General features: G+C 44.7%; 1 protein-coding gene across 1 annotated transcript in view; it reads right to left on the bottom strand.

The window, feature by feature from the left end:
• The window catches only part of NR4A3 (nuclear receptor subfamily 4 group A member 3), a 46,561-nt gene that overhangs the window by 19,132 nt on the left and 10,916 nt on the right, over positions 1-16,513 (bottom strand). The window contains exons 4-7 of the mRNA XM_065908284.1: positions 15,886-16,015; positions 15,253-15,425; positions 4,915-5,114; positions 2,143-2,321 (exon numbers count right to left, since the gene is read on the bottom strand). Coding sequence (XP_065764356.1) covers positions 2,143-2,321; positions 4,915-5,114; positions 15,253-15,425; positions 15,886-16,015 — 682 coding nt within the window. The remainder of the gene's footprint in view (positions 1-2,142; positions 2,322-4,914; positions 5,115-15,252; positions 15,426-15,885; positions 16,016-16,513) is intronic.

The following is a 16,513-nucleotide window of genomic DNA, read 5'->3' as shown; positions in this document are numbered from 1 at the left end:
CCAATGGGGCACTCAGCGCCTGGGACCCACTCTCACATCCCCAATGGGGCACTCAGCGCCTGGGACCCACTCTCACATCCCCACTGGGGCACTTAGTGCCTGGGACCCACTCTCACATCCCCACTGGGGCAGTCAGCGCCTGGTACCCACTCTCACATCCCCACTGGGGCACTCAGCGCCTGGTATCACATGGACTCTTCTGCGTGCTCTATCCCTTCCAGGTGTGTATGTTACCATCTCTGAAAACCCACTGAATTGCAGCGGAGTGCCTGGATCAGGGAGCACGTGTCGATGAATTATATTCAAATCCCATTTCCATAGCGATGTGCAATGTGTTGGCTTTATTTACTGAAAGCAAAGTTTATCTGGCTCTGGTTTTTGTGTCTGTTTTTCTAAATTAACTAGATTTCATACTTTCCAGCTTTGAAGGTTTAACTGTCCTAGGAAGAGCCGAATGATTTTAAACCTGAGCTGGAGAGCCTCAGCTGAAAGCTAGCCTCTGAGCCCGGTTCATTCCAGTCCTGCTGGAGTGAAACATTTGTGCTCTCGATGTGTTTATTTTCTTCAGGTGTTCCCTTACGTGTGCCATCTGAAAGACCCCTTAATCAAATCCATTCTCTTGGAGACTGTTTCTTTCTGTTTTGTCAATGGTTTCCTTGGAAGCCTCTGGCAGGGAGACTTCTCATTCAGGACCAAAGACCAGGAGGAGCCTATTCCCACTTGGAACCCTGAGGGAACACACTGGGGTCCTACTCCTCCCATTGCACACACCCTTCCTCTTCCTGGCCCTCATGTAAACCGTGAGATGATGAACCAGTTTAGTCTCCTAATGTGCTCAGACACACCTCGCTTTAGCTAGCAGGCAATGTCCCATGGAGGTGTGTGTAAACGATGCATATTTCGGATGCATCAGAAAGAAGGGCCCATGGGTGCCCCAGGATGCATCTGGCCCTCTGTGAAACGCATCACCAGCCTAAAAAGTCATGTTTGCCACAGCCAGGAGCGTGTCAAGAATCTGAAACCCAATCCTCAGTCCAATGATCTAGCCTGTACTTGAGTCTGATGACAAGGAGGGGAGGTGAAAGCCGCTCTGGCTAGCCCTTCTGGAGCCTCCATCTACTGTCCCGACTTCACCAAGCCCCAGTTTGAACAAGAAGGATGAGATCGAACAGGAAACTCTGACAGTGTGAAGGGGCAGAGGGGAGCTGGGCCTCAAGCAGCTCCCGGGAGAAGGTGTCCCTTTCTTATCCACTATGCTTTGTTCTTCTTTGTCATTCCGCCTCCGAATCGTTTACCTCCCAAAAGATAGACAGGAAGAGACATCTAGGGGGAGAAAGGCAGAGCAGAGAAGCTGAATATGTTCCAGACTTCTGGTTTAAACCCTTAAAGTGGTTGAGTTGAACCGTTTTTGCTGTATATGAATACCCATTTTCCTCAGCCCTCTGCCAATTAAAGCTGCCGAATAAAGCTGTAAATAAATAAATGTGTGTTTTATGTATATGTAGTTCTTTGCTTTTACTTTGGGTTACTAGCCAAGGACTGCGGAGACGCGAAGACCCACCCCTCTGCCCCACAAGACTAGGCTGGTTAAGGTAATCTTCCTTCAAAAGCTCCTGTAAAAATAACCCTGAAGCAGTGAGTCCACCTGCGCACAGTGACCCTGTGGAAATTTAGATTTTCATACAACTGGGTTTACTGACAGTAACCAAACCCGCTGGGAATCCTCTTTCCTGGAAGTTCGTGACAATAAGTTGTGTGTCTCCTGTTTAAACTAGGATAAACCTAGCGGGGACCTCCCTGGTGGTTCGGTGGTACAGAATCCGACTGCCAATACAGGAGGCGTGGGTTCCATCCCTAGGTTGGGAGGGTGCCCTGGAGCGGGAGATGGCAATCCACTCCAGTGTTCCAGCCTGGGAAAGCCTATGAACAGAGGAGCCTGGTGGGCTACAGTCCACGGGGTTGCAAAGAGTCAGACACGACTTAGCGTCCAAACAACAAACTCAGTGGATTTCAGCAAAGCGGGGCAATCATTTTCCTAATTTCCTGTGTGTGAGTGGCAGCCAAAGCCAGAAGCAAACAGAAGCCAGGAAAAGAGAGACGGGGAGCCACCGTCCCTGCACGCCACGTCAGGGCGGCGCTTACCTGTGATCATGCTCAGTGCTGACAGGCAGGCTAAGGCTTGGATATCAAGGTTCAGGCTCTGCAAACTTAAGGAAAAGTCTTTAATGGAGTCGAGCCACTCCCCAAATCCACGAAGGCACTGAAGTCGATGCAGGACAAGTCCGTTGCAGAACACAAACTTATCTTCAGCAGTGTTTGACCTACGGGAGAAAGTCGTCGGGGGGTGAGGATAGAGACACAAAGATAGGCCTGTTCGTCTGTCCAGTGGGATAACATCATAAGGCACCGGTACCCACACAGCTTTGCGCAGCCTTCAAAACCCAGCATGGCGCTGTGAAACCCACCCAGACGCCCTCCATGAACAACCCTGGGATAAACAACCACTGCTGGAGGTCCGCTGACTCCCCTGGGAAGCCTCAGCCCTGGAGGTGCTCGGAGCAGGGCGTGAGCTCTCTTGTGGGCAGATGCACTTTCTGGCTTGCCCTGGGATGGAGGCTGGAAGTGAAGCCCAGTGCCCTGTCTCTCTGCGCCACGAACACAAGACTGTTCCCTCCAGTGCTCCTCTGCCAGGACTTCTCTTTCATTTTCTTAAATGTCGAGAACTGATAAGGCCCAAGGTTAGACACTACAATTCCACTGTGCAGACTCTAAAAACACCAAGTCCTCTCAAGCGCCAGAAATCAATCATAAACTGAACAATGGTCTAAAGTAAAAAGAGTCCTTGTTTTGTACCACACTTTCTGCTTGTAGCAGCTGGGCTGTCAAGGGCTCTCTCTCAATCCACCCTGACAGTTTATATGACGTCCGCAGTGATCCCGTTCTTTTCTCATGAAAGGCAGCCTGGAACTTCCAGTTAGCGCCACTTCTCTCTGGAGCCCTGGGCACTTGTTTAATCTTTCTGCGTTTCCTTATCCTTATCTATAAAACAGGAATTCTAACGGCTACCTCCAAAGAATGTTGTGGGAATTAAATAAAATAAAGAATTTGAAAGTCTGTGCACAGTGTCTGAATACAAGAGGAGCCCAACCAGTGTTAGGTGTAACTAATTCTGAATTTTAGGTGGACCTTAACTTAATCTTAACTCTCCTTTAATTTTCAAATCTTTTGCCACATCTCTCTCTCTCTTGGCCCATGGCAGGTAACATGTGAATGTCTTTTCAGCTGCGCTTTTTAGAGAAATAACTTCATTCATTCATTCACTCAGCAAGTACTTCTTGAGCACAGAACCAGTGCCATTCCTTAGCTGGACACTGGAGAAAACCTGGTGAATAGGGCCTACATGGCGGCCACCCTCCTGGAGCTGATCTCTGACTTAATCCCTTGCTGCCCGCCTAATAGATCGTAGTCGTATTGCTGAGTCAGCTTAGCGCCTGCACAAGCAGGATTGGCTGTAATTATGCTAATTACTGGCAGTCTGGTTGTAACTCCACTTCGGTTTCTCCCGCAGATCCCTCCCCAGAGGCATGCATGCACAGGACAGAATGATTCAATCTCAGGGTTTAAAACCCCGACCTCAGACCAGTGGCATCAGAATTGCTAGAAGATGACTTAAAAATGCAGATTTCTAAGTTAATATGTCACACTATGATTACATATACTTTTTCTTTTCCCTCATATTTCTTCTGATTTTTGCTTTATGTGTCTTTGTTTATCTGTTGTTAGGTGTCTAATGGCTTATGATGTCTATTTTCTTTGTGAATTGAACATTTCATCATTAAAAATATTCATCTTTCATTTTAAAATATCAATAAGTACATTAAAAAATGCAGATTTCTAGACTTGCTTCAACGTAGATCCAAACCAAAACAGCTGGGAATGAAGCATGGGAATTTGCATCTTAAATAAGAGTTTTTGGTAACATGGTGTGAAACCAGGAAAGCAGGGAAGAGAAAGAGGGGAAAAGTGATGGTTTTTCCTATAAAATCGGCAAAATGTTGGTACCATCTCCTATAAAGATATAACTGAAAGGAAGCAAGGAAGGTAGAATTTAAAATGCTACATATGAACTTTATGGCAGAAGCTTAGATTCCAGGTTCTAGATTTTTGAAAAATCAGTTTCTCTTTGTTTTTGATGTCAGAGTGTGGTAAGCTGAACCAATCTATTGATCCAGAAGCTCTTCTCATGGGAGTAAATAGTGGAGGCTGCAAAGCTGTGGGAACTCTTTAGCGCCCCCTCTGGTTGCATCAGAAAGTAACACTAAATGGAAACCTGGGAGGCAAAGGCAATGCTGAAAGCTGGCCCCAGGAAATACCTTCTGCACCGAGAATCTTCCTGGTCAGAGTGACAGCGCTGCAGGGGGCTTGGTCGCTCAGTCGTGTCCGGCTCTTCGCGGCCCCACAGACTAGCCGGCCAAGCTCTTCTGTCCACGCAGTTTCTCAAGGCAAGAATACTGCAGTGGGCTGCTATCCCCCCAGGAGGAAAGCTTTCTAACCCAGGGATCAAACCCAGGTCTCCTGCAGCGCAGGCGGCTTCTTTACCAGCTGAGCTACCAGGGAAGCCCATCAATTGCCAAATCCAACCTTCTCATTGTAGGAAGAAGGAAACTAAATTTCTGATGAAGCAAGTGACCTGCTTAGGGTCTTACAACAAGTCTGTTAAAACAGACTAGAACCCAGGAGACCCGGCTACCAGCCCAGCGTTCGATCCACTGCTCAGTTTTTTAACGCCTGGTCATATTACATATGTCCTTCTTGAGCAAACTTTTCCCCACTGACATGGTTAAAAATCCAGCAGGTTTCAAACTTCTTCAAAGGAAGGAGTGGACTAAAGGAAGATAAAAGAGTAGCAATTACCTGATGGAAAGTCTGAGAACAAACAGCTCCAAAAAGGCTGATTCTATAAGTAATGTCTGATCTTCTTTGGGGAGATCAGTGAATCCGGGGATCTTCTCCGCCCAGCTTCTGGACACATCAATGGAGGCTGTTAGAAGGTTGTAGAACTGCTGCACGTGCTCCGCGTCCGTGCCTGCGGCAGCCTGCTCAGCGGGACAGTACTGGAAGGCAAACCCCAGAGAGCAGCGTTATCTCAGTCCGACAGGCCTGACAGCACCATTTGCGCATCGGCTCTTGCAAGATTGTCAATGCCTTCTCTTCTCAGGAGGGCTGGCTTTGGCCACCAGAGCCCACTCTCACTGTGACAGACAGCAGAAAGTGCTAGAAATTAGCATCCTTCCCGGAGAACCTCAGTCAGTGGGTTGGTGGGTAAATAACCAAGCTGTGTACCCCCTGGGCGGGGTGACTACAGTTCAGCGCAGGTTCTACAGTGTCTCCTAGAGTCTTCCTTTGGGACAAGTGTCAGCCGCCCACACGGTGTTTTATGTGATGCCGCACATTTTATTGCTTGCTTCTCTTACAAGTTTTAGTCCTCATCCCCCCAATTTCCAGCACCTTCTAAGAAAACAATTTACACTCAAAAAAAAAAAAAAAAATCATCAATGCCTAAATCGCTACTCTTGCGTCCTACAGTTTATAAAACCTTTTTGCACTCATAGTCTCATCAGATTCTCACGATAGCCCTGTGACATAAACAGAGTGGATTCTGTTACCCCTTAATAGGCAATGAAATTTGCTTAAGCCCCATGAGTGCACTGGAGTTCAGTCCTGACTGCAATCATCTGGGGAGCTTTAAAAAACACTCATGTCTGGGTCATAGCCACAGAGATTCTAATTTAACTGGTCTGGGATGAGGACTGGTCATCAGGAGTTTTTAAAAGCTCCCCAGGTGATTCCAAAGGGCTGCCGGTGTTGAGAGTCATCACCCTAGGGGGTTGTCTGTGAGCCTCCAGGATCCACAGAGTCCCTAAGGCAAAGCTGTCTCCAAACAAGATGTTTAATTAACCCCTGGTTCTCAAACTGTGGTCCTTGGACCAGCAGCATCAGCAACACCTGGGAATGTGTTAAAGCAAAAATCTCCAGCTCTGCCCCAGACCTACAGAGTCAGAATCTCTGTGGGGAGTAGCCCAAGAAAATGTTTTATCAAGATCTCCAGGTGAATTCTCATGCGCAGTGAAGTTTGAGAATTTTGGAATGAACCAGTTCGAGAAGATGAGTGCTTACTGTTGATGGATTTCTGAGAGATAAGACAAAAAAGGGGGGGTGGGGGAGGAATGTGTCCTCGGCACGGCCCAGGCAGACGGTGCCATCAGACGCAGGACTTGTGGCTACTTAAACGAGTGGAAACCCTCGGTCACACGAGCCATATTCCAAGCGCTCGGTAGCCACCATGTGGCGTAGAGCGTGTTCCGTTGGACGGCACTGACCTAGAGGGCTCCAGCAGAAGGAAGGGACGGGCAGGGTTAAAGTCTCCACCCCAGCTTTTAGCTCTGCGGGTGGCGTCAGCATTTTGCTTGAATCATTGAAGGAAAATCTTTCCTGCTTCAGGCAGAAAGATTGATACAGCAAAGTAATAATCCAGGGACAACCAACAACAGAGACTGAAGAGACGTGCAAAAACCTTCATGTAACTGTGCATCGCTGCCTTCACAGAAACACAGCTGATGGTGCTTCTGTGTCTCCTCTCTCAGTTATCTTTCAGGGGCGCGGATTTTAATCCTTATTTTACAGAGGAGGAAACCGAGACTCAAAGAAGCTCAGAGAGGCTAAGAGACTTTCCCAAGTTACACAACCAACAGTGGGACCGCCAAGACTTAAACACGCCTCTGTGGTTTCCAGTCCTACACCTTCTGGCTGTTAGCAGTTCTGATATTACGCGCTGGTGGCCTGTGGGATAGCTTTTAAAAGTATTTTGCTTTGATCAATGGAAGACTAGAGTATATGTGTATGTGAGAATTTACTCTGTAATACAGGTTGCATTTCAAAAAAAAAAAAAGTATTTTGCTCTCCATGTGTATATTCATTTGGTCTCATATTCTGTCACCACAGTGACTGGGACAGAACTGACTCTCAGTGACTAAACAATGACAATAACAAACCGCTGGTGAATACTGTTGAATGAAAGAACAGTCACGGGAGTACCTGGGTTTGCCACAAAGCTCTAACCTGGATGGAGGACAAAAAGCCAATGAGCAGACAGGTGCTCACTGTAGAATTACATAGATCTGAAGAAATAAGGCCCTTGTCTGAAGTGGGTCTCCCCTCATCCCACCGTGTTTTCCCAGAAGGCATCATGAAATAACAAAAGAAACATCAGACAAGGAGCCCAGTTGCTTCAATCCTAGATTTGTTTAGGCCCCTCGTTTGTGACATAATGCAGCTCTGCTACTATAGTCATCTAGGGTAAATTGCTTAGCTTTTCTGAGCCTCAGTTCTGTCTTCTGCACAATGGTGGTACTATCTTCCTCAACATTTTGTTGCAGTGATTAAGTGTGATACATATGTGGAAAACCTGGCACATAGAACATATTTAACACATGAAGACAGTAATGACACCGATAATGATTTTGATATTTAGAATTATCAGTGTCCCTCAGCTCCCATTTTATAAAATGAGGGATGGGGTTGAACTGGAAGGTTCCTAATTTTCAGCCTGACTTTCTAGGATCCCATAATATCAGGTCCAGCTCAAAGTCCTGGCTCCTCTGTTCCCAAGAATCTGCCCAGGGCCAGGATTCTAGTAAGAGGAGGCCCTGGGTGTTCTGGGTTGGAACGGTAGGAAGGCGTGGTAGAAGGAAGCAGCCCTCTCTCCTCTCCATGGACGTTCACGGCTGGCAGCGTGACCTGGTGTCACAGACGCTCCCCACCGCCTCCTTTCAGCACATGTACTATTAACTGGAGGAGGGCGGGGAGAAGAAGGTTTTATTTTTAAACTTCCTCTTCTTATGTGAATCTAATTCCAAATGTTCCCCACAGGCAGCATGAAATTCAAGGCAGCACCACGTTTAGAAAACTGATGGCCCTACATGTGAAATCTCAGGTAACTGGGAGTCGAGGAAAGAACGCTGGGTCAGACAGTACATCTCCCCCAGGCTTTGACGCTGGCTTGCCGTGAAGCCCTAGATGAGGCACTGAACTTCTCTGGGCCTGTTTCTGCTTCTGAAGTAGGAAGTGACGAGACTAGCCAATCTCTAAGATGCCTTTGGCTCTGGTATTCAGTTGTCTTTCTGTTATTGATTTCTAGTTTAATTCCAGGGTGGGTTTGATGGCAGACACGGTATGATTTCTATTCTTTTACAGCCCCGACCATCATCTATCCTGGTGGAATGTTCCACATGATGGCTCTGCATTCAGTGATTCTAAATATTGCTAATCACATCAGGTATGATGGTGGTATTGCCAGGAATCTGATACTAATTCAGCCTTATTGTTTCAAAGTAGGGTGTTAAATGGAGAGAAAAAGACTAAAGAACGTCAAGGAACGGGACCTAACAGCTCCCGCCTACACTGCTGTCCCTGAAAGCAGGGCTCACAACTCAATAATCTCCCTGCTTCCAATATTTGCTCAGAAGCCTCCAGAGCACTTAGCTTTCACCCAGGGTCCTCTGCAGGCCCCTGCCCCTGCTGCGCTCACATTTCATGCGTCCTAAACACAGGGAGACGCAGTGGCTGCCTGTGTATGAGCTTTTCTCTGATGGAGTCCAGCAAGGAGGAGAGCCAGCAGGCCCCGTGTGCCAGACTTCAGCCAGATTCTCTGGGCTTCACCTGCAGTGATTCCGGTTCACGTTCCAGAATTCTGGAGCCAAACTGGATTCAGTCTGAGCCACCAGTAACTAGGAGGTGACTGGAGGGTCGGCATCAACTTCTGGGGGTGAGAAATAAATCAAGTGTCCCCTCTATTGAATATAAGGTTTAAAGAAACAGAACAAAACATATTAGAGTCTCTCTCTGCCTGGGCTAGCAGTTTATAAACACCTCGCCGTGAAATGCTGAGCATGGAGTTGAAAGAACCAGACCCCAAGCCCTGCTTCTGTACTCCCCTATATTGCTCTGTCTCTGGGCTAAGCCGTTTGGGGTTCACCAAAAAAAATCTGGAATAATTTGTTTATTGATCATTCTAATCAGATATAGGCCAAATAGAGAAAGACCTTAAAAGTGAATCTTTTCTCCTCTTTATGCTAATGTTGTATTCCAGCCTTTATGGATAACTGATCCATCAATAATCAGATTTTACCACTAGTCAAAGACACAGGGTTGCATTTACTGACAGCTAATGTCTAATGCAGATTTCTCTGAAGGACTTAGACTGAGAATCTAGGACCGCAAGCAACAAATATTATTTAAACTAAATGAGTTGACACACTTCAAACGGTAATACCATGTATGTACAAGTCAGATTTCAGACACAGCCTAGGCCCAAAATAAATTATGGAAGACCTTTGGTGAACACCAGCCCTAAAATTTAGCAATGTGATGTTTTCAGAGCAGAGTGGAATCTGATACTCACTCTATCTCACCGTCAGTCGAGGCTAAATATGTAAAATGTCTTGAGCATTTTATTTTCCCTTACAGTGCTACTTTTCCCTGGGTCCTTATATTTCGGACATTACTATTCGATGAGTCAAACTATGTATACAGTCTTAGAATCTTACACTTTAAAAACTGACACTTTAAAAACAGGCAATTAATATAATTTTCCCCAAGTTTCTTCTTTTCTGATCTAATTGCCTCCTTTCTCTGAAAAGCAAAAACAAACCCCCCAAACCCTCGTCTCTTCCCAAAATGGCATCACTGCAGTTACATATGGGTTTATTTTCTGTCTCCCTCACTGGCCTGTAAGCTCCATGAAGACAGAGTTGCATCTTGTTCAATAATGTGTCTACTGCTCTGGAAGAATGGTTCAGTGAGTCAATTACTTTCTGTCAAATCCGTGTCTATTGCTCATTCCTTCTCAACGCCAGGCAAGTTGGGAAACAGGAGATTCGGGGTAAAACTGAATTGTCCTTATTAAATTATAATGATGGTTCTTAAACCTTAGTGTGCCAAAGAACCATCTGAGGCCTTTTTAAAAACAGAGATTCCTGCCTGCTTTCTCCGTCCCCCAGTTCTGAGTCAGCAGGCCTATGTGTGGCCCCGGAATCTGCATTTTAAGCAAACACCCTGGGTCCTTCTGATACAGGCAGTCTGGGTACTACGCTTCGGGAAAGGGAGACTTGTACTGATAGGGGAACTGCAGCAGATATAACGGTCACAGGGTCAGGGAACGGGAAGGCTGGAAGGGACTGTGGTTCTGCATTTAGTCCATCTCTTTGTGGCTCAGATGAGAAAGCTGAGGCCCACAGCGGGGCAGAACTGGCCTGAAATCATCCGGTGGGTGAGTGGCCATTGGAGAGGGTCTCTGAAGTAGCTTTAAGAAGGACTCTGAGGAGTCTTCACGCAGTTAATACTTTGTAGGTCTAACATGTGCCAGCCACCTTGGTTCTCAGGCTATCTTGTTAACACATTTAAACTCCACTTGCTGGGGCCTGGTTGCATCTGTACTGTATCTTGTTTTTGGAGTCTGTTACAGTGCTAAGTGATACTCTCACCAGAAAACATCCTAGTTCGCTGGCAAATACTTAAAATGACCAACAAATGAGGACGCGAAGTACACTTTCTCATTAGTAATTACACAGGCTCTGAAGTCGAGTCCGGTATCTATATATACTTGTGATGCTAAATTAAAAGCAACTGTGGGGTAGAGAACAGCAACATTTTGAGGCGAAACAAATCAAATCTGACATGTTTTGACTGCACTGGTATATACTGATCTGAGCTCACTTTTGAAGGAGAGAAGTTTGGCCCAAAGGAGAGGAGAAGGTCTCAGCGCCAGGAACGCTTCACAGAGCGAGGAGCAATCTTTCTGGCCTTGAAAACACCCTTCCCTCTGTGACTTGGAACAAGTCCTCCACCTCCCTGTCCCACAGACCAGGAAAACACTCCCTTACTACCTCAAAGGCACACAGGCGGGGACAGGAAGATTAGAATGAACCTGTCTGGCAAAATGTCTTCTCGCTTCTCTGATTCACTGGGGGAAGGTAGCATCTTTAATCAATTGTTTTGGTCATGTTCAACTGTCTGACTCGAAACTGACAGCGCATATTCTTATTTAAAATGTAATAAATTATGTCTACCACTATGGTATGGTTTAAGCAGGAATAAATGAAGACGATATGTTCATTTTTCACTTGATTCACTTCTAAATGGTTTGCCTTTTTCAAACCATGAGTATATGTTACTCTTATTGTAATTTTTAAAATCTAATAAAGACTTGTGTTTGAAAAAAAAACAACAAACTAGTACATTTCCATTAAATGGAATGGCAATATGGTGAGAAACAGACTCTCTTGAGGGATGAGATTTGGGTCTAACCCTTTGCCGTTGACTTTAGGTAAGCCACTTAATCTTTTTAAACTTTTATTTACTCTTCTGAAAATATGAGTGTTGGATTAGATTACCTCAAGATCACATCCAGTTCTCTGAATTCTTAAATAAAAACTTTAAAGAGAAGGTAATATGAAAACTGAATTCCAATGAATGATATTTTAAAAATGACTGAAACCATAAATTATACCACATAAACTAAATATATGTGATGGTACCTGGCTCAGAGTGGACTTCCAATAAATTCATTTTGCTTCATTCATTTTATGTTAATTATTTAAAAGAGAATGAAGCAAATTCAATCTTGTGAAGTAACAAGTTACTTAACAACACACATTCTTATATGTATATGTATATCTATTCACTTGCATTTAGCGACAATAAGGTAGACCTTAGAATCATGAAATCTTAGAGCTGGAAGGAACTTAATGTCAGCCAAAACAACCTGTCTCCTTGTGAGGAACCCTGTAAAGAGTTCTCCTTACGTTTCTTCATACTTCCATAGCAGTTCTTAGAGCCAAGAGAACTCTTTCTTGTCCTCAGAACGGGCTGGAAAGGCCACTTCCTTCACCCTCTAGCTCTGCCCTTGGGAGAACAGTCCTCTTGGTCACATGGCAGAAGTGTGGCCTCGTCCCACCAAACCTACTCCTCTTCTGTCTACACACTTCCATTTCCTCCAACTATCCCTTTCAAGTTTTCAGAAACAGTGTGTCCATTGCCCTCTTAAATCCCAGCCTGGAACTGAACGCCATCCTTGAAGTGTGGGCCGACAGCGCAGAGCCCATGGGCGCCACCGAGTCGGTCCTGGTCCTACCCTTCTTCTGCAGAGGCCGGAGCTAACGGAGCATCCCTCCTGCCACCACCTGACACATCGGTGGTTCTTACTGAGCACAGGGAATAAACTCCTGAGAGCTTCTCAACACGGACCACTGACAAGCTGAGTCTCTCCCATTAAAAAAAATTCTAAATGCTGAGCTTCACATTTATTTTTGTTAACTTTCTCCATGATGGTTTCATCCATCCTGTTCCAACCTGTCGAAATCACTCTGAATGTTGATACTGACATCCATCATATTAGCGATCCCTCCCAGCTTTCTGTCATCTGCAAATGTGATCAGCATGCCTTCTACGCCTTCATCCAAGTTTTTGATGAAAACTCACTGTATTTTTTAAAAAAGACTTTTAATTTAATTGATTTGGGTCCAATTTTTTATAATTTTGTAAAGCTATCTAAAAGCAGGAGAATCCAAGCTATGAGGTTCGATCTGATTCCAAAACAATGCAATTAAAATAAATATGCTTTGCAAAATTGAGCCAGGCCCCAGAGGTAGTATCATCATGACCCAGACTCTGGCATGGTCAATCTGCTAGTTTGGACAAAGCTAACAATTAAATTGGATAAATGTTTGTTGATGAGGACGATGAGTCTAGTCTAACACACCGAATGGTGCAGAAGCAAGCAGACGCAGTGGATGGATGTTTCCGTGTGGGGACAGTTCCCAGCTGGGACTACGCAAAGTCTAGGACAAGCTTCGCCACTGAATAACTAATTAGGCCGTGTAGACCCATAATTGGATGACTGCCCCCCCCACCCCCCCGCCATCATCACTTTGTGGACAAAATTCTCTGGACTGGCCAGAAATAGTCATTTCCAATGCCCCAGAACAACGTCAGACTGTGTGCTGTAGCCTCAGTGGAGGCAGTGCCAAGAAGCTTCATTAATTCTGATGGATTGCATAAGGGAAGGCCAGAGTTGGTTCATGAAAAATCTGTATTCCCAAATGCTTTTCCATCACCCATTCTCACTGAAGCCGGAGAGGCAGGGAATTTTGGTCTTAGGAGGACAGACTTTGCAGGGCAAACTGGACCCACTGGCTTCTAATTCTATCTCAGAGACATATTAGCTATGTGACCTTGGAGAAGGCAATGCCAACCCACTCCAGTACTCTTGCCTGGAAAATTCCATGGACTGAGGAGCCTGGTAGGCTACAGTCCATGGGGTTGCAAAGAGTCAGACACGACTGAGCGACTTCACTCACTCATTCACGTGACCTTGGGCAAGTCAGTTCTTTAGCCTTTCTCACTTTTAATCTCCTCATCTATGAAACAGCAATCATCACGCTTACCTTAGTGGTTTTGCTACATAGCACCTGCCATATGTAGCGTCTATACTCATTAAAGCGTTCAACAACGACAGAATAAGAAGGTATGGCCAAGGAGGTAACATACAGCGTACTGAGCTGAAGCTCTGACAAGTATCTTACTTAAATTTTATAAAAACAATCCTGGGAAGTAGATATTATTATTATTATCCCATAACACCGATGAGGAAGGTGAGATGCTAAAAGATTTAATCAGTTGCTCAAGGTCACCCAGCTTGGAATGTATTGGTCATTCCAATACATGATGGTACTGGAATTTTACTTGAGGCCTGCACAGTTCCAAAGCCTTAGCCCTTTAACCATTGCATTATTCAGTTAAACTGTTATTTGAGACTTGACTTCAGTCAAGAGATGCTACTTGTAATCAGAACAAGAGTCCTCAACCTTTGATGCCAAGGACCTGCCATGCTTCTCATAGGAAGTCTTGTGCTCCAGAGAGCAAAGGAGGACTCACAGACTAGAAGGAGGGAGGGGAAGGAGGGAGGAAGACCACAGCAGGTATACCGATCGGCCTTTCATTTTTGCCAACACTACAACCTAAACAGAGGGCAAGAGCAGACACACTCACACTCTCGGCCAACCCTTCAACCAGAAGTTCACGATACTGACTGGGCCTGGAGAAGGCAATCTGGTAATTGCTGCCAAGCCAAATCAACCAACTGGGGATCCCCGGACTGGTTTCTCTCTTCTCTGTGTGCAAACTGTGTTTCTAAGTTTCCTTGTCTTGGAGTGGGAGTAACTATTCTTACAGTTTATGGTTCTTTAAATGGTTGTTAGATGAGACGAAGTACCACAGTGTCTAGCAGGTAGAAATGGCTGAATAATTAGGATTCTTTTCCTTTCTTCTCTTCTCTGGTGAGAACCTGCCTTACTAGAAGTTTGCTTTTCTAAGTCTATTTTAAAACCGTCTTCCAGTAATACTTATACATTTGTTCAGAAAATCGTTCTTCTTCATGCTATCCAAATTTCTGGGAATTTTCAGGTTTCAAACTGGTGCTCTCACTATGTCTCATATGAAATAAAAGTGTTGGTATATTTTGGTTGACTTAACAACACTGGTGGTCATTTACAGTTTCAGATGTTTTCTCAACCATTGTTCCTATGTGACTGATGTTCAAAACATCCCTCTGAGGTTAAATATTGTAATCATCTCCACTGTAAGGATGAGAAAGCCAAGAGCAGGAGCCAGGTGACCCAGGCAGGAAGCATCAGAGGCAACACTCCATCCCAGTTCTCCTGACACCGCCTGATGTTAAGGCCAGAGCTTGCTCCTCTCCATCAGTGGTCTAATCCCTCTGCATAGGCAGTATGTCAATCAATGCCAGTGCAACTGGGTAAACTGTTTAAGGATAACCTGAGGCTTACCCAGCTGGTTTGGTCACAATATGAAAAAACACAGTAGTCATGTTGTCTAAAGCACGAAAGCAATGTACAAATTGTAATTCACCTGTGCAGACTTTCATCGGCACAGCCATCGGGAATCCTGCAACAATGGGCATGACAGGTGCAGCACTGTCAGGGTCATTCGTTAAGGCATTTAGAGGCTCAAGAAGGGAAAAATTATCTGGTGCAATGGATGCACTGGAAATGCTAAGTGAAGTGAAGAAATAGAGAAAGGTATGAAGATGGTTGAGCACAGTGCCAGACACAAGTCATTCAATCCAGGCTTATTACCAGTACCATTCACTCAAAAGCAGGATATCATAAAACTTACTCTGGAATAGTCGAGCTCTCTGGGCGTTGAGTCTGTTAAAGCTCGGACAAGGGCGTTCATCACGCAGATCGGAGGAGACGGTGGGGAGGGCTGCGAGGCTTCCTGCTGTAGCGGGCTCTTTGGTTTGGAAGGCAGTCGACCTCGCCTCCCTTTCAGACTGTCTGTACGGACAACTGATACCAAGAGAAAAAAAGAAAAATGTCTCCAAAGATATCCACAAACAGCCATAAATCACAGAAAGGAAACAAAACACTTTACAATTGAGCAAATCGTTAAATGAGACCGACAGTTTAAAAGTGGGAAAAGTTTGGAGTAATATCCCCACAATGATTTAATGAGAGTTGAAGCAGGCAGCATGACAGCCACCCCGTACGTACATTTGGTAATGAATTAGCCCTAAAAGGCTCCTTCTCAAATAGAAGGAAGATGTATGTACACAAGCTCTCTATTGATTTTGAGAAATTAGAATAAGCAGACCTCTGCTATTTTTAAATGTAAATACACCATAAAAATAAAATGCTGAAAGGAAAGGGACACTAGGAAAATTCACCATCCCAATGCAAATATTAACTTTTTCCAGGGATATCTGAGAATATTTATAAGCAAGTTGGATAAAAAGCATTATACTCATACCTTCTTTAACCATTCCGACACTGAGACACTTCTGAAATCGACAGTACTGACATCGGTTTCGACGTCTCTTGTCTACGGGGCAGTTTTTATTTGCCAGGCAAACATATTTTGCATTTTTCTGCACTGTTCTCTGAGGAAATACAATACACAGATAGTCAACTAATAGTTTCTGGAAAGAGGTAGGACCTGACAAGATGTATTTTGATTACAATGTGAAAAGCGACAGTGCAATTCGTATAATTAGATAAATTTAATTTCCTAACACGCTAGCCTGCAGGAAAAACAATTTTATTAGTGTTAGCTGCTGACAATGAAAATCATCTTGGATTGTTCTGAAGCAAGTCTCAGGAGACATCCAAGTCTGAATGATAAAATCATATCTGAAATTACCAGGTCAACATATCATACCTTGGAGGATTAGATTATCTTCACTTTTAATATCCCCTTGGGAACAATTTTCTACTTGGTCCACTCCCCTGATTATTGCTGACCTTATTAAAATAAAATCAAAATTATCTGGGATATACTTTGTTGCCTATCACTATAGTAAGTCAAATATCACAGAAACTGGCTTTGTCTGCCAATAGAGATGAAATCATAAAAAGCAAAAATGAGGATTTCTCTAGTT

Source organism: Muntiacus reevesi, chromosome 17 (genome assembly GCF_963930625.1).
Source record: "Muntiacus reevesi chromosome 17, mMunRee1.1, whole genome shotgun sequence".
NCBI lineage: Eukaryota > Metazoa > Chordata > Mammalia > Artiodactyla > Cervidae > Muntiacus > Muntiacus reevesi.
The sequence above is the reverse complement of the archived record's forward strand: the minus strand, read 5'-3'. Positions and strand labels throughout refer to the sequence as shown.